Here is a 22736-nt window from a genome sequence, read left to right as displayed (position 1 = left end):
CTCCGCACCGGACAGACTGTCATTCAACTTGGAAATGCTTCTTTGCCTCCCGTCTCTGACATCAGGCTTCTCTTCGAGCACTGCTTTTACCCCAAAACCAACAGCCTTTATGGCAGACCAACCTTTAGTCGAAGAAATCTTTGCTGGCTTTTTAGTCATCACTGATTTGACAATAATATCGGTTTTCACTTGAACGTCTTTTTTTCTGTCTGATGTTGGAGTCCGCTCTTGGCGCTGTAACTCCTCTCCGTCAACAACGTCACTTTGAAAAACTGGTCTGTCAATTTCACACTGTAAGACCGCTTCCTCATATTCCTCTTTCTCTATCAAGTATCTCTCAAACGCATCCTCATAAAACTGTGGGTTATTGGACAGTCTCAGATCAAAGAAATACAAAGTTCCTTGAAGAGTCCAAGCACGATTTCTTTGATCGGTTTTCCAAAATTTGTGTGGCAAATAATTCAAGGAGTCAAGTGCCCAATCACACAACTTCTCTGGCAAGTATCTCTTCACCTCTTCTTCTGACCACATGAAAACTTCACAAGTATCTAAATAATACTCACGCCAGTCCTCCCAAACTTCATATCCAGGCGAAGGAAACTGTTTTATTAATCCGAAACCTGACATTGTTATCCGAAATGCTTCACTCTGAATGCTCCTCTGAGGCTTCAATTTCTGCTGCTATTCTATTCGGCTCTTCTTCTCGTCTCTGTCTGAGTAAGCTCCTCAATCTATCTGCTCGGGTGCTTCCACCACTACGCTGAGTTAGGATCCTCGTCCCGAGAAAAATCAATGACTGTCTTCCAAAATTACCCTCTCCTGGAAATATCTGTCTCTGTTGCTCAAATTCTATCGATCTCCTCCGTTCCACAAAACTTGTAATCTCGTTCTGACTATCGTCAACGTGTTCCTCGACTTGCTCTGCGTCGGAAGACGCCAGCTTTGAGCACTTGTTGCAAGTCTATCAGAACTCTCTCTTCACACTCGTATTCAAATCTTCTGAATAACTGAATTTTTAACAAGAGAGCCCACCCAGGAGCGCCACTGTAGAATTTTGTATTTTTGTCGTTAGAAGGCTTCTAGCTGGGGACTGGCTAGCGCCCAAAACTCTATCAAAATTCCGAAAGATTTGTTTGGTTGTTCCTCTTGTTGTAAGGAGTGTACTGTGTTGTCCCCAAAAATTGTTGCTCTTTCGGCTGCTTGAAAACTTCCCTCTAGATAATTGAATTAATAATCAAAATATGTAATACCAGCAACAAGTAATGTTATAGCCAGAGACAGTTAATTGAGTAAGTTCAACAATCAAAAGGATTTTTTCTATCAAAACTAATTAATGATCCACACTAAATCAAACCAATTCAATCAATCTCTCCGCAAGTATCCACAAATCCGTCACTCTACTTCTTTTCACCGATAAATGAAATAAGTTCTGCCTCCCAGTAGCTATTTTACTGGCCAGAAACTTATAATCTTCGCAATCAACAATTTTGAAAAACGTTGCAGTTTCACTCACTGCAACTGCCAAACTATGTTCTTTCGCAAATAACTCACTAAACAACTACAATTTTCTCACTCTGAGAATCAACTGCTCCACTTGAGCTTTCTCTCTCACGCTTTTACTGACGAACTGCTGTTTCTCAGCCTCGTCAGTCTTTCTCTCAGGCTCGCTCTCTCGCGTCTGATGGTTTTTCTTGTTCTTAAGGGTACTCAACCTTATCAGTTTTTTATCAGCAAAACGTAACGTGTCGTTTCTTTTCGAACATTTTGACCTAACGTCTCAGCGTATTATTGGGCGTAGAATTTTGTCTATGCGCTGTAGTTTATCTAAAGTAAATGTTTGCTTAAGATGACCGGAATTCCATGGTTTACTTGGTTTACTAATTTCAGGATTCACAAGAAATCATGTGCTATGTCACTTAGTATTTATAAATGCAAGCTAGTTTTTATGTTTTCACAGCTATGGATATGTTTGATTGATCCTAAGGATGCTTTGCTTCCCTTTGTGATGTTACAATGTCTGTTTTCAACCGTTTTTGAACAATTCTCCTTATGATCACAATAGTGGAAAAATCAGGGAAACTTTAGATCTTTTTGCATTTTTCTTTGTAGAATAGTCGTCAGCGTTAATACCTTTGAACTGAGCAATAACTGAGTTGCTTTCTGAACTTTTAAATGTGGTTTTGGATAGAAGTTTTGACTCTGGTAAAAGCATTCATTTTTTCGCGAGAGTTTATAAAACAATTCAGTTATCGCCTCTTTTTTTTGTTTTAAAAGCGAATTGAAACAGCTTTGGATTGGCGGAAAAAGCTCGCTCTTTTTCGCAATGCATATGCAACTGTCTAAAGTGTCACCAGTTAGAATTTGTGGTCAATCGGGCTTGAGGAAATAGGGTTTTCAGGACTTGCGGGGGGGGGTCGGAAAAATATGGACGCTTGGTTTTGCAAATTTTGAGTTTCTCTCTATCAGAAATTCCTTCAAACAGCCATTGTGCTCTTTTTGGACTTATCAATCTATTCTCTAGAACACTTCAGGGCAATAATTAGTCCCATCTCATACATTGAACTCACTTCATAACTCGTTTTTTCCACCAAAAATTCTCTTTTGCAAATGTTTAGACCTTTTCAACCTCTAATACTTTAGTTACCGCTTTTTCTTGACAACAATGATTTCCTACAATGTGTATTTACCAAACCGATAGTAGTGTTACTTTTTCCGAGCTCTGATTTTAACTAGACACTTTGATTTAACCGTAAATCCCCTGATGAATTCAAACTGACTGACAAAATTTGAATATAAGAACTCAAACCAATAAATGCGTTAGTTCCCAAGATCTCTTCCAATTTTCTCCTACAAAAACAAAACTCTGTTGAAATGATACTCTCACCAATTCTTCTAAAATGGGGTTACCGGCCTTGGATTCAAAACAGTATTGCAATAAAAAGCTAACACTTTTTCAAACCGTTTTATTTTCCTTTTCATTTCTTCATGCGTATCCCTTCAACCATCTTTTTATTTTACTTAATTTTAATATGGATTCAAGCCTATTTGATTTTTGTGCACAAAAGCCGAACACTTGCTGAATTACATCATAAAAGTATCAGTTTTTAACGATTAAAAGTCTCTTTTCTACAATTCGAAAAACAAAATATTGGTAAGTGCTTTTTCTTTCACATATAATTTGCTTTGTTTTTTCACAGAGTATAGTTTGTGACAACAAATTTACCTCCCTGTCTTTAATTGGTCTTCCCCATGCTGTGGGTAACTGTCATAGGCTAATAAACGTGTTCTTCGTTGGGAAAATACAATAAATTTGGTCGACAAATTCTTCAAAGCATTACTTTTGTTTGTTTCCCTTTTAAGCACTAATTTTTCCTTGTTAAGATAACCTTTATATCTTTCCTGAAAACAATAAGCAGTAACCCCAAATTGTAGTTACTTATAGGGAATAAATACTCGCGTTTATCATTCCAAAATGGCTATTAGAGGATGCATTGTTGGGATTTCGGGGAATTTATTTATTAAATTATCATTGCTTTTGCCAAGCCGTTCCATTTTTTTCCTGGTGTTTCCATACTTAGTTTCTTCCGTTTAATGACCTCTGAGATTGATTCCGACTATTTCTGACAACTTGATCACTTTGCAAACTTAATTGTGTTTTGTTTACATAAGATTTCACACCGACTTCATGTGTGCTTCTTTTGTTTACTTATCAAATACGCTCAACATAAACTTCGAAACTTTGCAAATTAATTACTATTTCAAACGCCAAGTTTCTCTCTTAACTAGGGTTTAAGGACCCATGATTTATCAATTCCACAGTTTCATTGAGTTTGCTGGTCATGTCGATTACTTTTTAATTTTTTTTTTAAATTTGGAGTACCGTAATCCAAAAACAAGCTCTGGGGTCTTCCACTATCCTCATTACACCACAGTGAACTTCACTCAGAAACTTGGAAGAGGCCACCCTCATTTTTTAGGATGCGTTAAAAATTTGCAAATTCGGTTGGGTGATTTAGGCAAAAAAGCAACCCTGCATAAACATTCCGTCATTTCATAAAAATGTTGGAAAAGTAAGAAGACATAAAATCTGGCTTCTGTGAGTTAAAAACCAACTAGAGTACACTTTGCAAAATAAGTAATCTCCGTTTTAATTTTAGAAAATAGAAGTTCCTCATCTTTGTGGGAAAACTCTTTTGTCTTATGAAACACCCTGAGTGGACTGGGGATGGCTATCTTGTAAGATCTTGTAAGATTTTGTCAGAATCTTGCAAGAGCATGCATCGTCCTTCAAGACTTCCCGACATAATTTTACAAGATAAGCATTGGTCTTACAAGATGCTTATAAGATATACATTCGTCTTATATAATTCTTACAAGATTAACCTCTGTGTTACAAGTGTTTCGCAACGCATTCATTCATGATTTAGAAATACACTGCACATAAAAAAATTTGTAGATGACGCACATGACAAAAAACAGGTAATTTTTATTTACAATTATAAAATTTTTCAACACTTACAAGATAACCATCGTTGATAATAATTTTGCATTGCAAGATCTTTAAAATTAACCCTCTTCTCTCGCCCAGACACGATACTGAACTTGTACTATCGCACCACGAAGTATTCTAAGATATGAAAATACAATAATGCTCTTTTTTGACGAAAAAACAATACTGGCTCAAAAAAGGCACAATGATATAGCTGATAAAATCACAGGAGATGAAGCTCAGCAGGAAGGGAAATACGTACAACCGCAGGTCAATGAATTATTCATATCATTTCTTCTGATAAAATAGTTCGCAGATTGCGCACACCGCGGAACCACAATTAACGTTCATAGTTACGAAATATGTCTAGCGTGAAATCTAGTTGAAGGAGGGTGCTAAATTGTTTAATCAATATTTTTTTACATGCTGAGAGCTTTCTACTTTATGCTTTCCTAATGCATTTACTATTCTAACGCTGTAACTAATTTCTTATGTTTCTTCGCACTGCTTGTAGTTTTCTCCCTATCTGCTTCTTGTATGACAAACCAGATGTCTGATACGCTCTAGAATAGTTATATAAAAATTACGGCCCGATCAATCGATCATTAAGACTTCACTGACAAAACGCTTATTTTTGTAGTTTTAATTAAAATAACCTACCTTTGAGGTCAAGTGGTAAAATAAACCATTCTTGACTGTAACTTTGACTTATTCATTGGTCACGGTGTTGTGTCTGTACTTAAAGCTATGCCAGTCTAAATTTTTGTTTTGAAGAATTTGCTGCGTAGCTTTACCATGATTCCAAGTTAGATTGCTTCATCCCGGCTTGACCATATAAATCTGAAACAGTTATTTAAAAATGCCTATCGATGTCTATGAAAAGTTGTCATCATAGAGATTTCTTCAAAAAAGGAGCCCTATTTAAAAACTTTGAATGAATCTTACTACAGTCTAGTTTTAGATATTCTGAGGTTCTGAAAAAGAAGTTGTTTCATTTTTTTTTAAAAAATGCAATGAAAGCATTACTATCAGCTATTTAAAGGCTGGTTATGTAGAAAAAAAGGAGAAAGTTCCCATGAAACGTGGGGAAATAATAGGAAAAAAGGGAAAAGGAAGCAGATATGTTAAAAAAATGGGAAAACAGATCTGTAAAAAAAAGAGCCTGAATTGTGAAATTGCCTAAAAAGACTTGAGGTTTATTTGAGAAGTTATGTAAAAACATATTCCACATTTTTTAAAATTTCTTTGTAGTGATTTATGAAATTGTTTAAAAAAATTATATAATGAGCTAACATTTTTTCTTGTATTGTGATATAGTTGGAAGAACTTTCATTATGAAACATTCAAACTAATTTATAAAAATTAATTTATAAAATACCGCAAATCTTAAAGTTTGTAGCAATTTTTAGCGTTGACATTTCGACCCGGGGAGAAATAATTGTTCATTTTTCTCTTATTTGAAGCTGAACTTTGTAGTGCCGAGGTGACAGAACAAAACCTAGAACCGGAGACAAGGGTGGAATTGTTCCAATTTGAGGTGGGCAGATCTTGTATCTCCGTAACAGATTTCCGAACACCAGATATAGCTCTGTTTTAGCAATGCTTTCTCCTGGACACGACCGGAGCCCTACCGAAAATGGCGTCAAGTAGTGTCTCTTCTGAAAGGCGCCATCTTCATCCAGAAAATTTTCAGGGTTGAACTCATCAGGAAACTTCCAGAGTTGGGTGTCGTTGTTTACCACGCCAAATATTGCGTACATCTGGGTTCCCTTAGGAATCCTGTATCCCCGTAAATTGTCAACGTCAACAGTCGCAGTATGATCAAGAGAGCTAAAAATCGTCGGAGTAAAACGCTGTGCTTCATGAATTGTCGCCATTGTATAATTGCATTGCTTTAATTCGTTAAAAGTAATGATTTGATCACGCTCGGGAAACGCGTTCAAAAGCTCTTCATAAACTTTTTCCTGAATTTCAGGTTTATGTAGTAGGTTCAAAACGCACCAGGAAAGTGTTAACGTGGTCGTTTCTTGTCCAGCCATAAACAAATCCATTAAAAAATATGGAATATCCTCTTCCATAAAAGGAACTGCTTCTGATTTCTCCCCGAAAATTTTCCGCAAATAGTCTGAAACGCATACTAGGGGGTCACGCGATGGTGCGGGTTTTTGCCTGAGATACGCGCTGAGCATATTCTGATAAAATTCATGTCGAACGTTTGTAAGTTCTTTCATTTTCGTCAGATATCGAGACAGAATTGATGGAAGAAAAGACAAACTTTGGTTGATGTCCACAATGAGCTTAAAATGCCGTCTGACTCTGTTGAGAAAATAAAATTGTTTCTCTTCGTCGAAGCCGAACGAACCGTTGAACAGCAGGCTTAAAATAATGTTGCTAGTTGTACAAGCAAAATAAGCCTGAAACATATTTCAGCTGATCGGCTAAGAGTAGTAACGTTTCTATTAAAAACCGAATAAAACGACGCTGAGGTATTTTTAAATGTGATTTGACTGATTTTGCCGACGCGGATTGAATTCCCTGTGCGATAAGTTTTCGAAAAAAAACTGTACACTTGGTAACCAATTTTCCAAAAAAAGTGCTTCAAACCTGCTTTCCGGTAGTTAATTACAAAAGTTGAAATTAAATAAAAACCTTGCAGAGCAGTTTAAATACTTCAGGAAACTTCAGTTTCACATAGGAATCTAATTTCGAGTATTTCGACTATTCGACTTTTAGTTTCGATTATTAATGGTTCAAACTGCGTTTAATTGTAACCGAATTAAAGCGTTAAGAATTGATTCAATATTAAAATTAAATTGAGAACAAAAGTACATAAAAACAAGCATCAGTCTTTGAGGGATTTTACGTAGAAAAATCACACCTCAATTCTTTCACATCATGACTAAACATTTTTAAAAATTCATCTTCACAGAACAAACAACTGAGTTGAAAAATTTCAAATATAAACAAAAACGTCTTCAATCACCTGCAGTCATTTTTGATCACTTCAAAAAAGACATCCTCGGAGACTTTTAAATGGCGGAAGGTATATTAAGCGAAAGCTCGAATAAACTGAGCCAATTTTTGTGCCCATTAGGCACAGTTTTTCAACTAATTTTTTGTACATAGTTACGATAGTACCGCGGACTTGAGTTTCAAAGATTTTCAGCAATGAACCAGCACATTTGAAGAGTAAACGCTTGATTCAGTTCTGAAACATTGCATCTACCGTAAATTTTAAAGTTACTTATGTGCAGTTTTCCTTCAGTATGATTATATTGAAGTCATAGAGTTCGCCCAAGCTAAGCTTATCTTGTATAGTCTGAAAATTACTCACCCCCAAATGAAGTCTGAGAAGAAAAACGTCATACCTTTGTAGCTTATAACTGGTAATTACTATAGTAGTAAACACACAATTTATACTTAAGCTCGTTTGTAGGCTATTACCGCAAAGCCCACTTAGCTTAGCGGGTACGATTTGCTAAGCTAATTAAATGTCACAAGAATTGCGAATCGCATAAAAAGCAAACCTTTTTGGCGGGAGATAAGCAGAACCTATTATGCTTCATGAAGTGAATTGTTCTGAAAAATCAAACTGGCCAGTAAAAATTGTTACATGAACGGAGTACTGCTGGCCCTTCTTAAAAAAAATAGAAAGTCTTTAGACTAATTAAGCGCTGATTTGCTCTGCCTCCAACCTCAGGGATGATGCATAGTTCGCAAATGTTCCGTAGAATTGTCCTAATATGATATGATAGATTATAAAAAACACACAAGGATGTTTTCTAAAATCCACATTTGCAGCATTTCAGTTTATGTCTGTCCCACAGCTATGTCATCATTGTTCTGAACGCCTGAAAACTACAAAAAAATTTTAAAACACTTCAATGTCTCCGCAGTAAATAAAACAAAGTTTTTCAACACTGATATTACCAAAATAGTGTAAAAAAAGTTGAAATATGGAAAAACGAAGCAATTATCTTTCTTTTAAGTTTTTTGAAACCCATTTTCATGTTGAAAAAATTGTTGGGGACACTTCTGTAGTTGATAGCGTCAAGTAAACAAAGAAAAAACCGCTTTAAATTGTTTTTAATAGTTCAGAAAGTGTTTAAAATCCTGAAAAGATAGTTGAGGATTTTTGCATAACTTCTATCAAATTAGGTTTGACTTTCACGGAGTCTTTTTATATAGTGCGTTTATAAAGATTATAAGTAAATACTTCGATTTTAGGAAATTTTAAAATTTGATCAAACGCAAATTTGTAGACGATTCAAACAAGAAATTAGTTAAACTAAAACTACCAATTAACAGAGGCTATTTGATATAGAGAACTTAGATTAAAAATTGATTTGGACAGAAAAAATGTTCAGCCTTTTTGTCGGACGAGATTCCTTATCCCAATTTTTCAGGTTTCTAGATATGTTCGGCTTTGATTAAAAGAAACTAAATTTGTAATTCCCAAAAATTTTCTCTTGTCATAGAACTTAAATTATTTTTGAGTAATTGCGAAGGTAAAATTACGTAACTTTGGCATCCGACTTCCTTTAACAACTGTTTTTTGAGGGAGCAGATATTAAAAATGTTTTTCCATAGAGATTCCACTTGAAAAAGAAAACAGTTGCCGAGCCTGATCACATCACATAATCACATGACTTTTTACAAGGTATCTGACACAATTTCAGCTACTTAGGAAACATAAAATCTCCCTTCATAATGTACATTATCAAATGTTCTTTCAAAATACAATTTTCAAATCCTATTGGATTCCAAAATCAGTCTTCGCATAAAAAGATAACTCTGATTTTGCCAAAGTAGTGAAACAGAAGACCAAAAATTGCCTAATTGAACTTTTGCACAGACCCTATTTTAAATAGTGCTTTTTTTAAAGATGATAAGTGAAATTTTCAATTTTGAATTTTTTAAAATTTTTGATGAAACGCAAACAACTTTATATCTCGTCGGAAAATTTTTTAACTTTTCAAACAAGAACTTAGTCAATCTAAAACTACCAATTAACAGAGGCTATTTAACATAGAGAACTTAAATTAAAAATTGATTCAGACAACAAATAGGTTTAGCTTTTTTTTCGGCCGAGATTCCTTATCCCTATTTTTCAGGTTTCTAGATATGTACGGCATTGATTGAAAGAAAACAAACTTGTAATTCTTACAAATTTTCTCTTGTCATAAAATTTAAATTATTTTTGAGTAATTGCGAAGATCAAATTACTTAACTTTTGTATCCGACTTCGTTTAACAACTGTTTTTTGAGGGAGCACATATTAAAAACGTACTTCCATAGAGATTCCATTTAAAAAAATAAACAGTTGCGGAGCCTGATCACATAACATAATCACATGACTTTAAACAACGTATTTGACACAATTTCAGCTATTTCGGAAACAAAATATCTCACTTCATAATGTACATTATCAAATGTTCTTTCAAAAATACATTTTTCAAATCATATTTGAATTTTAACGGATTTCAAAATCACTCTTAGCATACAAAGATAACTCTGATTTTGCCAAAGTAGTGTAACAGAAGACCAAAAATTGGAAATGAAACCAACTACTTTTGTTTTATCTGCTCATTTTCAGGTTAAAACAATTCTTCGGGACACTTGTGTACTTGATAGCGTCAAGTAAACAATGAAAACTTTTTAGTGTTTTTAGTACTTCAGAAAGCGTTTGAATTCCACGAAAAAGAATTAAAGATTTTTGAAAAACTTCTATCAAATTAGATGTGCCTAATTGAACTTTTGCGCAGACCCTCTTTAAAAGTGTTTTTTTAAAGATGATAAATGAAATTTTCGATTTTTAATTTTTTTTAATTATTAATGAAACTCAAACAACTTTATTTCTCGTTGGAAAACTTTTTAACTTTTCAAACAAGAGCTTGGTTAAACAGAAAATACCAATTAACAGCGGCAATTTGATGAAATAGCAAAGTTATATTCAAAAATTTTTGAATTTTTGTCAAATGAGATATATTCAACTATTTCAGGTTTCTAGATATGTACGAAAGTGCTCAAAAGAATATAAATTAGTTATTCCTGCATATTTGTACCCCGTAACAATCTTTTGAATTTTTTTGAGCAAATTCGAATGTCAAATTAAGTAGTTTTGCTATCCGACTTCTTTTTACAACTATTTTTTGAGGAATGATTTACTAAAAAGATTTTTCTATAGAGACTCCAATATTAAAAAAACAATTGCAGAGCATGACCACACAACAAGATGACATGACTATGCAAAACGTATTTGACACATTTTCAACTTCCTTGGTAAAATAAAATCTCAATTCTTAAGGTAAATTATCAAAAGCTCTTTCAAAAAGCACAATTTTCAGATTATATTGGAATTATTACAAATTCTAAAACCAATCTTCTCATACAAAAGTAACTCTGATAATGACAAAAAAAGAGTCGAATAGTCGGAAAATGGTATGTTGAACCAATTACTTTCCTTTTATCAACTCATTTTGATTTTGAGAAAATTGTTAGGGACACTGGTGTACTTGATAGCGTCAATTAAACAAGGAAAAGCCGCGTTTTAGTTTTTTTCAGTATTTCAGAAAGCGATTAAAATCCATAAAAAGAGCTCTGAATTATCGAATAACTTCTTTCAAATTAGGTTTGCCTAATTGTGCTTTCACAGACCCTTTTAAATGGTGCATTTTTAAAGATGATAAGTAGAAAGTTTGATTTTTAGAATTTTTAAATTTGATGAAAAGCGAGCAACTTTGAAAAACTTATAAAAGATTCAAACGAGAAGTTAATTAAACTGAAACTACCAACTATCAGAGACAATTTGGAGAAATAGCGCAGTTAAAAATTTTTTTCTGGCCAAATTTTTTGTTAAATTTTTGTCGACGAGATATATTTTTCCGCTTTATTAGGTTCCCGGATTTGTATGACAGCGCTGAAAAAATTAGTAATTCCTGCCGATTTTCCCCTGTGATATTCTTTGAAAATTTTTGAATATTTTTTGAGAAAATGCAAATGTCAAATTACGCAGTTTTTCTATCCGACTTCTTTTTACAACTAGTTTTTGAGGGATGAGTTACTAAAAATGCATTTCCATAGATATTGCAACATAAAAAAACACTTGCAGAGCATCATCACACGACATTATCACATGACTATGTACAACGTATTTTACACAATAGCAGCTATTTCGGAAACATAAAATCTCACTTAATAATGTATATTATCAAATGTTCTTTCAAAAAATACAATTTTCAAATGATATTGGATAACTAACAAATTCCAAAACCATTTTATGCTAAAAAAATAATTCTGATATTGACAAAGTAGTGTGACAGATGTCTGATAATGGAAAACAGACCCAAATACTTTTGTTTTATCAGTTCATTTTCATGACAAATTTTTTGTTCGGTACACTTGTGTACTTGATAGCGTCAGTTAAACAATGAAAAATCGTTTTTTTAGTGTTTTTTTAAATTTTAGAGATTTTTTAAATTCCACAAAAAAAGCTGAAGATTTTTGCATAACTTCTATCAAATTAGGTTTGCCTAATTTAACTTTTGCACAGACCCTCTTTAAATAGGGCTCTTTTAAAGATGATGAGTGAAATTTTTAATTTTTAAGTTTTTCTAAATTTGATGCAACACAAATTGTTTTTATCTCCTTGAAAAATTTTTACGGGTTCAAACAAGAACTTAGTTAAACTAAAATTTCCAATTAACAGAGGCTATTTGATGAAATTGCCCAGTTAAATTAATTTTTTTTCTGGCAAAAAAGTTTTACATTTTCTCGGACGAGATATTTTTTCCCGCTTTCTCAGGTTTCCAGATATGAATGACAGCACTTAAAAAAAGTAATTCCCGCTGATTTTCCCCTGTCCTGTCAGAATCTTTTGATTATCTTTTGAGCAAATGTAATGGTCAGATTACTTAGATTTGCTAACCGACCTCCTTTTAAATCTATTTTTTGAGAGATGATTTAGTAAAAAGTTTTTCCCGATTTTTGCATAAGTTCTGTCACACTAGGTTTGACTGATTGAACTTTTGCAGAGAGTTATTTTAAATAGAGCTTTTTAAAAGAAAATTTTGATTTTTAAAGTTTTTTATATTTGACGAAACACGAACATCTTTTAATCTCCTTGAAAAACTTAAAGAATTCAAACAAGAGCTTTGTTATACTGAAACTACCAATTAACAGAGACAATTTGATGAAATAGCAAAGTAAAAATAAAAAAAAATTTTTTGACAAATACGTTTTAATTTTTTGTCGGAGGAGAGATATATTTCCCCGCCTATTCAGGTTTCTAGATATGTACGACTGCGTTTAAAAGAAGATAAATTACTGATTCCTGCAGAATTGTACCCTGTCATATTCTTTTGATCGTTTCTTGAGCAAACGCAAAGGATAAAATACGTAGTTTTGCCCCCCGACCTCCTTTTAAAATGATTTTTTGAGGGAACAGTTACTAAATTATTTTCCATAGAGCTTCCATTTTTAGAAAGAACAGATGTAGACCCTGATCACATCACATAATCACAAGCCTTAGTAGAACGTATTTGACACAATTTCAGCTACTTCGGAATCATAAAATCTCACTTCAAAATGTACATTATCAAATGTTCTTTCAAAAATCCAATTTTCAAATCATATTGGAATTTTAACTGATTCCAAAATCACTCTTCGCATGCAAAGATAACTCTGATTTTGCCAAAGTAGTGAAACAGAAGACTAAAAATGGGAAATGGAACCAACTACTTTTGTTTTATCAATTCATTTCCATGTTAAAACAATTGCTAGGGACACTTGTGTACTTGATAGAGTCAAGTAAACAATGAAAAACTGCTTTTTATTGTTTTTAGTATTTCAGAAAACGTTTTAATTCTACAAAAAATAATTAAAAATTTTCGCATAAGTTCTATCAAATTAGGTTTGCCTAATTGAGTTTTTGCACAGATCGTTTTCAAATAGTGCTTTCTTAAACATGATAAAAGAAAACTTTGATTTTTACGGTTTTTTATATTTGATGAAACACAAGCAACTTTCAACCTCCTTTAAAAACTTCTAAACGACTCAAACAAGAGCTTACTTAAATTGAAATTAACAATTAGAATTGTGATGAAGTAGTGATGTTGAATAAAAAGTTTTTGAACTTTTGTTGAACGAGATATAATTTCCCACTCTTTCAGGTTTCTAGATATTTACAACAGCGCTTAAAAGAATGTGAATTAGTGATGCCTACAGATTTGAACACTGTAATATTCTTTTGAGTATATTTTGAGCAAATGTAGTGAATAAGGTTTTGTAGTTTTGCTATCCGACTTCCTTTTACAACTAAAAGGGATGACTTTTTAAGAATGTTTCTCCATAGAGATTCCAATAAAAAGAATATTTGCAGAGCATGATCAAACCACAAGATCAGATTACTATGCAATACGTATTTGACACATTTTCAGCTACTTGAGAGACTTAAAATCTCACTTCTTAATGTACATTATCAAATGTCTTTTCAAAAAACACAATCTTCAATTGATATTGGAATATTTACTACAAAATTCCTCTTCGAATACAAAAACAACATTGATATTGGCTAAGAAATATTTCCAAATGGAAAATGGAACCAATTATCTTTCATTCATCTTTATATTAACACAATTATTAGGGACACTTGTGTACTTGATAGCGTCATATAAACTTTTTAGTGTTTTTAGTACATCGGAAAGATTTTTGAATAAATTTTTTCAAATAAGGTTTGCCTTATCGAGTTATTGCATAGACCCTTTTTAAATAGTGCTTTTTTGAAGATGATAAATGAAAACTTCAACTTTAAAGTTTCCTTGAAAAACGTTTAAAGGATTCAGACAAGAGTTTAGTTAAATTGAAAGTGTCAAATATTAGAGGCCATTTAATTAAACAGCGAAGTTAAATCAAAAATTTTTCTGACAAAAAGGTTTCAATTTTTGTGATCCCGATTTTTCAGGTTTATAGACATGTACGACAGCGCTTAAAAGAAGAAAAATTAGTGAATCCTGTAGAATTGTAGCCTGACATATTCTTTTGATCTTTTTGGAGCGAATGAAAAGGATAAAATACGTAGTTTTGCTATCCGACTTTATTTTGCAACTTGTTTGGGGAAAAATTACTAAAAATGTTATTCCATAGAGATTCCATTCAAAAAAAATAAACCGTTGTAGAGCCTGATCACATCACATGATCACATGATTTTGTACAACGTATTTCACACCATTACAGCTACTTCGGCAACAAAAAATCTCACTTCATAACGTACATTATCAAATGTTCTTCCAAAAAAGACAATTTTCAAATCATATTGGAATTTTAACAGGTTCCAAAATCATTCTTCGCATACAAAATAACTCTGACTTTGCCAAAGTAGTACAACAGAAGTCCAAAAATGGAAAATGGAAGCAGCAACTTTTGTTTTATCAATTCATTTTCATGGTAAAACAATTGCTAGGGACACTTGTGTACTTGATAGTGTTAAGTAAACAATGAAAATCCGTTTTTTATTATTCTTAGTATTTCAGAAACCCTTCAATTCCACAAATAATAAATCAAACTTTTAGCAAAGCTCCTATCAAATTGGTTTTGTTTAATCGATCTTTCGCACATACCTTTATTAAACAGTGTCTTTTTAAAGATGATAAGTGAAAATTTCGATTTTCAAATTTTTGTAAAATTTAATGAAACGCAAACAACTTTTTATCTCCTTGAAAAACTTTTAACTGATTCAAACAGGACCTTAGTTTTACTGAAAGAATCAATTAACAGAGGCAATTTGATGGAAATAGCGCAGTCATAATAAAATAATTTCAAAAATAATTAGAATTTTTGTCGGGCGAGATATTTTTTCCCGCTTTTTTAGGTTTCTAGATATGTACGACAGCGCTTAAAAGAAGATAAACTACTGATTCTTGCATATTTGTTTCCTGTCATACTCCTTTGAGTGTTTTTGGAGCAAATGCAAAGGATAAAAAACGTAGTTTTGCTATCCAACTTCTTTTTACAACTTTTTTTGAGGTAAAGGTTACTAAAATTTTTTTTCCATAGAGATTCCATATTTGAAAAGAACAGATGTAGACACTGATCACTCCATAAGATCACATGAATATGTACAACGTATTTGACCCGATTTCAGCTATTTGGGAAACATAAAATCTCACTTTATAAGGTACATTATCAAATGCACTTTCAAAAAACACAATTTTCAAATGGTATTCGAATATTTATAATTCTAAAATCACTCTTCACTTACAAAAATAACTCTGATATTGCGAAGGAATTGTAAAAAAAAAGCAAAAATTGGCAATTGGAATCAATCATCTTTCTTTTATCAACTCAGTTTCATGTTAAAACAACTGTTAGGGACACTTGTGTACTTGATAGCGTCAAATAAACTGTTAAAAACCAATTTTTGCTGTTTTAGGATTCCAGAAAGCGGCTAATTTCCACAAGAAATAGTCGAAGATGATCCCATAACTTCTATCTAATTTGGTTTACCTAATCGAGCTTTTGCACAGACCTTTGTTACGTAGTGTTTTTTTAGAGATGATAAGTATAACATTTGATTTCAAGCTTTTTTAATTTGATGAAACGGAAACAAGTTTCTTTGTCCTTGAAAAAGTTTTATACGTTTCAAACAAGAGCTTAGTTAAACTGAAAACTATAATTACTTACCCTGGCTCTAATAAGGGCATATTGATGGTCATTTTGCAGTTCAGGTGTCTCGGATTTTTAATTTTTATGGCTCCTGTAATGGAACGAATGTACAAAAAAATGATTTTGTGGAGGATTGCGCGTCTGAAAACGTGCTTGTTACTTAGTAAGTTGATGGGACAAAGTAGCGGTCATGCAGCTTGTTGACAATGCATAACCGGGTCAAGGTTATTGGGTGAGTTTTTTGTAAGAAAAGCGGTGAATGCGGTGTTTTTTTGCAAGAAAAGCGGTGACTACGGGGAATGCGGTGAGGAAATATTTCAACGCATTTCACAGAATTTCTCACAAAAATTTCTTGCAAAATTTACTGTGTTTCTTACGAAAATTCACCGAATTTGTTTTTCAACGTTAATTGAATCTGCATTAAATTCACAAAAATGTATAAAAGTAATGACAGATTGCGCAGTGGAATAGGGTGTTGTAGACATTCAGTAGGTGAGATGTTCCGACCCCTGTCCGGGTTTTCTTTTGTAAGAACTCCGTTGAATGCGGTGAAAATAAATGATTCACCCCGATTCAAAGCATTCATCGCAAAAATATGTAAGAAATAATCTGTAAATATTACTTGTTTTCACCGCATACCAAATTTTTTTCTTACGAAAATTCACCGCCAAACCCCTACCCGGGTAATCTATTGTTTTTCACCAGATGCGCTGACAACAACATTCTCGTTGCACTTGAAACGTTAGATTCTGATTCTCAGTTTTATGAATATTTGATTTCCGTTAAGACTTTCGTTCCTTCCTCCCTTTTTTCCAAGTACGTAATTTTGACGTCCCAAAACACATTCCACGCTTGTTTATTTTCCTCCCGAAATTACGAAAAATCAACAAGGAATTGTTGGACCTATTGCCTTACCGTAGAAAGCACGGGCGTAATTGCGAATGCTTTGCATAGTAACGTGTTATATAGCAACAACAGATTCGCAACCCGGGTTGAGGTTTGGTCAAAAAATAATGTAAGATTAACGTTAAGTAGCGGTGAAAAAAAATTCTTTCACCGCAAAGCAGCCGCATGTTTTAGCGTTGAATGTGCTGACTTTTTGTAAGATTCGCGATTTTAGAGGTGAAAATTTTTTTCACCGTATTCATCGGATTTCTTACAAAAAAGGAACTGCCGTACACGGGTTTGAACCTCTCAAGTCATACATGTCAACAACTTCTTATTCATTACGCCTTCTGTCACTTAGATCAATGATATTTCCTGTGAATTTAAGATACACGTTGAATTTAGCGGTGAAAATTTGTAAGATTTGCTATTATAGCGGTGAAAATTTTTTGTCACCACATCCTGGTAGCGGTGAATTTTTTTCACCGCATCCTGGTAGTGGCCAAAATTTTCTTTCACCGCTCAAGCCGTGGAAAAATTTTTTTCACTGCTTAAAATTTTTTCACGGCATTCATCGCATTGATCTCAAATCTTACAATTTCATTCAAATTCACCGTATATCTTACATCTTTTAGCGATCTTTATCGGAGAAACCTCGACCCGGGAAAGAACAACTTGGCGAGCAGACTAGGAACCGAACTTAGACTGGTCGTGATTTCACACACATACTTGATTTGCTTCATATTTTTAATAGCAAATTGGTAACAGAAATGGAGCATTGGCTGTTTCGAATGCTAAAGTTTTTCGTCACCACAATTGCAAATTTTTTGAGTCCTTCGAGCTAGAACTTTAACCCCATATCAAAATGAGTTCAGTCAACCATCCATTAAGGCAGATAATGCAACACAATAACTGTTTATCTGCAAAACAAAAAAAGTTTATTTGTTGTCACTTTGTTCCATGAAATTCTTTGTACAGAAAAATTTAACTGAGTCACTGAGAAGAAGTGAAGATCCAAGTTTCTTTTCAAAAAATTGACTATCATTTTCACACAGTTATTACCCAAACCATAGGCCACACATCCCAGACAAATCATACTGCCCCCAAAGACCCAAAATCCCACAAAACGAATGACAATACGGAGAGACCCGGATATTTTCCGGCCTCCTGAATACTTTCAGACAAACCAGCCAATGCAAAACAACCGAATGTCATGTCCAGACATTCGTAACATCTCCAGACCAGCCAGAAGACAAAAATTAGTTATGTTGGGAAAACGCTATTTTTTACTCTGTAAATATGGAATTAATTCTGGTGTTTTTTTCTCTCAAAAAATAGCTTGATGAGAAACCTCAATTTTGCAAACAAAAAATGTTTTCTGAATTACACATATCAATGCCTAATTGAAAGCTCATTATCAGTTTATGGAGAAATTGTTTCACGAACAAAATAAAGTTCTCTTTGCTATAAGGTTTTCTCCAAAAGTAGGCAAAATATCTCTTACCCAGTATGGAGCAGTGGTCACATAAAACTTTGACTTATCATAGCTTTATCTGAAATACTCAGAAAATTTAACCTTTGCGAAACCAGATATTTCTCTTGCAAGATTCTTGCAAAAGAATATTAGTCTTGCAAGAACTTGAAAGATTCTTGCAAAGATGACGTCCGAATTTCAACCTGCGAAAAAATAAACTCTGTTTCAATGGTTCAATTGTTCACAGTTGCAATGTTTATGGCTAATCTTTTTTCGGCTTGAGATTTTTTCTTCTCATTTTTTAGAATTCAAAGAATTTGAATTGTATTGGGGCGCAGTCTTTTTCAAGAAGATCTGTTCCCACATTTTCATGATTTTTGAAGTCAAATGGGAGTAGTGATTTTGGTCACGTCGAAACAGGAAATGGAGCAAAAAAGTGAGTGGTTTTGCGGCGTGCATGTTTATCGCTCTAATTTTAAAGTTGAGTGAGAAAACGGTGTTTGAACAAAAATTCGCTTTCTCGCTAGCTGTTTTTTGATCACATGCTGAAATTTAAAATTGATTTGTACTATTTTTTCGATTTTTTGGATCGTATTTCTTCCAAAGGGTTTTCTCAATCCGTTCCGAGTTTATTCTAGGCCCAGTGTTTTGTTTGAACCAAATATCCATTTTTTTGTTCTCATGCGTCATTTTGACATGTTTTTCTGTTTTTTTTTATATTTTTTTATTTCTAAAAAACCATTTCTAAAAAAAACATTTTTTTATTTCTAAAAAACCATTTCTTAAAAAATGTTATTTTTTAGAAATGGTTTTCCCATTTCACTCGTAGTCCATTCTAGGTCTAGTTTTTTTTTTCTTTAGTCAATCTTTGAGTTGTACGTCAGGACTTGTCATGCTATGTTTCTTTATTTGTATATTCAAGACTTTAGAGCTTTTCGTTTCTGCATAGGATAATTTTCTAGGCTCTATTGGAGTCTCAAGGGCTTTTATTTAGCGTTTTTTAAAACTTTTTTGAAATAGGTTCAAACGTTCTTTGGCTTCTTTCGGGTGGTTTTTGGATGTTAGTCTCGGAACAATCTTGCAAGTTTTGGTTGTTAATCTAGTAAGATTCTTGCAATACGATGTTAATCTTGCAGATTCTCTTTCAATTCTCACCAGATGTTTTCCAGAATTACTAGCAGATCTCTCGGTAAATGGTAACACCTCATATACATGTCCCAACAACATCCGGACAACAAAATTGCATTGAGATGTATTATTTTGAAAGATCGGGATTTACCCCCAACTCCAGCCAATCACAGTCAATCATTGGATTTACCATAAACCTGTCTTGACCTCCGATTAAATCGTTAATACATACAAATTCAGTTTCACAAAACTAGTCCCGAAGAAAGTCTCAAAATACTCTGATTGAACTCATTCTGATCGAGCGATTCTAATTTAAAAATGTGTTCAACTCCCAATGGCTCTTATTCATAGTCTTTATCAAGCTCTGAATTTTGTCTCTCTTACCCGTCAGTCAGTATGAGTCAGAAATGAGTTTAAAAATTATTCGTTGTACACCTTACCTGAATAGGTACGTCTTGTCCTATTAAAGTATCCAAAAATCTCAGCAAGTTCCTCGTCTCTTTTTCGATTCTAAAGGTGAAGGTCGACTTGCCGACGCCCATAGCTCTCAGTATTTGCATTATTGTTTTTCTCTTCATTTTGGCCTGGTCACCAGATGCAAAAGCGATGCCTTTTTCAAACCCCAATTCTTCCAAATGGAGGAAATTCGTCCGGGAGGAGAATCGAGGATCTTGAAGTACTTCTTTGATCAGGTTGAAGTCTAGCACCCAAACTTCCCACGAGGCTTGAGTAGAATCACGCATTGACATCATCGGGCCATATCTAGCACGCAGTTTTCTAAACCGTGTTCTAAAAATATCAGTTTCAATCCTATTTTAAGCTCTACCATGCAATAGAGTAAAATCTTGAAAAGAATATTGCCTATAAGATACTTTTCCTTAGAAAAATTGAAGGTTTTAAAAGACATCTTTAGTTCCTGTTTCCCCGGGTCGAGATTTGGTCAAAAATGCTGTAAGATTAGCGGTGAAAAAAAAACTTTTTTCACCGCAAAGCGCCCGCATCTTTTAGCGATGAATGCGGTGAGAGCTGTAAATTTTTGTAAGATTTGCAGTTTTTAGCGGTGAATTTTTGTAAGATTTGGGATTTTTAGCGGAGAAACTTTCTTTTCACCGCATTCACCGAATTTCTTACTAAAAAGAAACTTCCTCACACGGGTTCGAACCTCTCACCTCCTACCTCTAAACACCTTCCTACATCTAAAAATTTTTCACAGCATTATGCTGGTAGCGGTGAAAAATTACCTTTCATCGCTTAAGCGGTGAAAAAAATTCACCGCTACCAACAGAGTGCGGTGAAAAAAAATTAACCGCTACAAACAGAGTGCGGTGAAAAAAAATTAACCGCTACAAACAGAGTGCGGTGAAAAAAAATTTCAGCGCTACTAGCAGAATGCGGTGAAAAAAATTTTAGAGCTACCAAAAGAATGCAGTCAAAAAATTAAATTCAAACCTGAAGTCAACGCTGATTGTACGATAATTTAACCCCACATCTGTTTTTTTTACATTACAATCGACAGCATGTTCAACATATATCATTGTATTAGATCTTTCGTTATAATACGAGAGTGCTTTTTATTCAGCGCTATTCTTGCGTTTTTTATACAACTTTTCCAATAAAGAACCTTTGTAAGGTTAGCGGTGATTTTAGCGGTGATTTTGTGTAAGAATTGCAATTTTTAGTGGTGAAAATAATTTCTTTTACCGCAAAAGCGCTTAAGAAAAATTTCACGCTTAAGAGTTTTTTTCACCCCATTAATCGCATTGAGCTCAAATGAAATTCACACTTTTTATTCAAATTCACCGCAAATATTACATCGTTTCAAGATTTGTTGTGACACCTGGACCCGGGTTTTATCAAACATGGCGAGTGATGAATACAAAAGGGAGACAGTAAATTCGAAAACTAGGATAGATACAGTATACATTTCCTCAAAATTAAGACTTGAAATAATAAAAACTTCAATCACTAAGCTGTTCAATTTGATTAGAGAACTCAACTGACTTTTTTATAGGAAGCCAGAATGCAACACCAGAATCTCCAGAAAAAACTAAACATTATTAGAAAAACAAAACAAAACACTAATATAAGTTTTTATCTTAAAAAATGTTAACATCACGCGCCAAAAACAACGCTAAAGATCAAGTGCCAAAAAGCATATTCGTCATTAGGAACTTTTTATTAAGAAGTTTAAAGGAAAAATAAAAAAACGAATCTTTTTTCTGAAACATAATAATTTATTGCTTTTAACAAAAATGGAAAACTCCAGCCGAGATTTTATACAGAGCTGATGAAATTGTAATATGTAACGCTAATTGATACTCGACTTTAATATGGAACGGTTTATGGTAAGAACCAGTTAACGAAAAGTTTCGCTAAAAACGTTGAAGCAAGTAAAGTTTTGACAATGAGGTACTTGGCACTTTGGTACCTGAGAAAAAAGGCATGCAACAGCTCCGGCACTCACAAGTCTAGCTAACAGATGTTTTGAGAACAGAGTATTCAAAATGTGATGGAAGAGAGGTATTGGTTTGCGATTTGCAGCCTCAAAGAACCAAAAAGTAATAAATCCAGCCAACTATTACCAGCAACAGTCGGCTAGTAAACAATTGTCAGCTAATGGACATTATATTGACGGCTAGTGGAGAAAACTCTCAGCTTCAACAACAAAAAAGCAAAAAAATAATAACTGAAAAGAAAAGTGCATAATAAGTTGATTCTAATGTTGATGGAAAAACATAAATTGAACAAGCTGACAACAGTGTTATTTGAGAATATCAAAGTTTTGTTGACTGATCTATCGAATAAAATCTATACTAATAGCCAAATAATTTTCAATAACATATAGAGTTTATGTACAACCAATCACATTTTACCGCAAGCGACCTCTACTGTCTAAAATTATTCACATTATTTTAATAACATCTTGTAAAATAAATCAGAGTCAACAAAAGCACCTTGAGAAAAACAATAAATCTTTCCTGGTAACAAATTTTTAAATTTTGAGCCGATCAACACTAACGGAACAACTGAGGAAAAAATATGTAGTATGTTTTTCGACGATCTGATAACTGTTAGAAAGAAAAAGAAACTATTCAGGTA

General features: G+C 33.5%; 2 protein-coding genes across 3 annotated transcripts in view; one reads left to right on the top strand and one right to left on the bottom strand.

Annotated features, from left to right (window-relative positions):
* The window catches only part of LOC142345644 (cytochrome b5-like), a 287355-nt gene that overhangs the window by 164226 nt on the left and 100393 nt on the right, over positions 1-22736 (top strand). The gene's annotated exons all lie outside the window — the stretch shown is intronic.
* Positions 5757-22736, bottom strand: part of LOC142346083 (cytochrome P450 2C23-like) — a 21478-nt gene continuing 4498 nt past the window's right edge. The window contains exons 2-3 of the mRNA XM_075398583.1: positions 20078-20426; positions 5757-6903 (exon numbers count right to left, since the gene is read on the bottom strand). Of these exons, the coding sequence (XP_075254698.1) occupies positions 5932-6903; positions 20078-20389 (1284 nt within the window). The 5' untranslated portion in view covers positions 20390-20426 and the 3' untranslated portion in view covers positions 5757-5931. The remainder of the gene's footprint in view (positions 6904-20077; positions 20427-22736) is intronic.

Source organism: Convolutriloba macropyga, chromosome 9 (genome assembly GCF_964194025.1).
Source record: "Convolutriloba macropyga chromosome 9, txConMacr16.3, whole genome shotgun sequence".
In the NCBI taxonomy this organism is placed as follows: Eukaryota; Metazoa; Xenacoelomorpha; order Acoela; family Convolutidae; genus Convolutriloba; species Convolutriloba macropyga.
The sequence above is the reverse complement of the archived record's forward strand: the minus strand, read 5'-3'. Positions and strand labels throughout refer to the sequence as shown.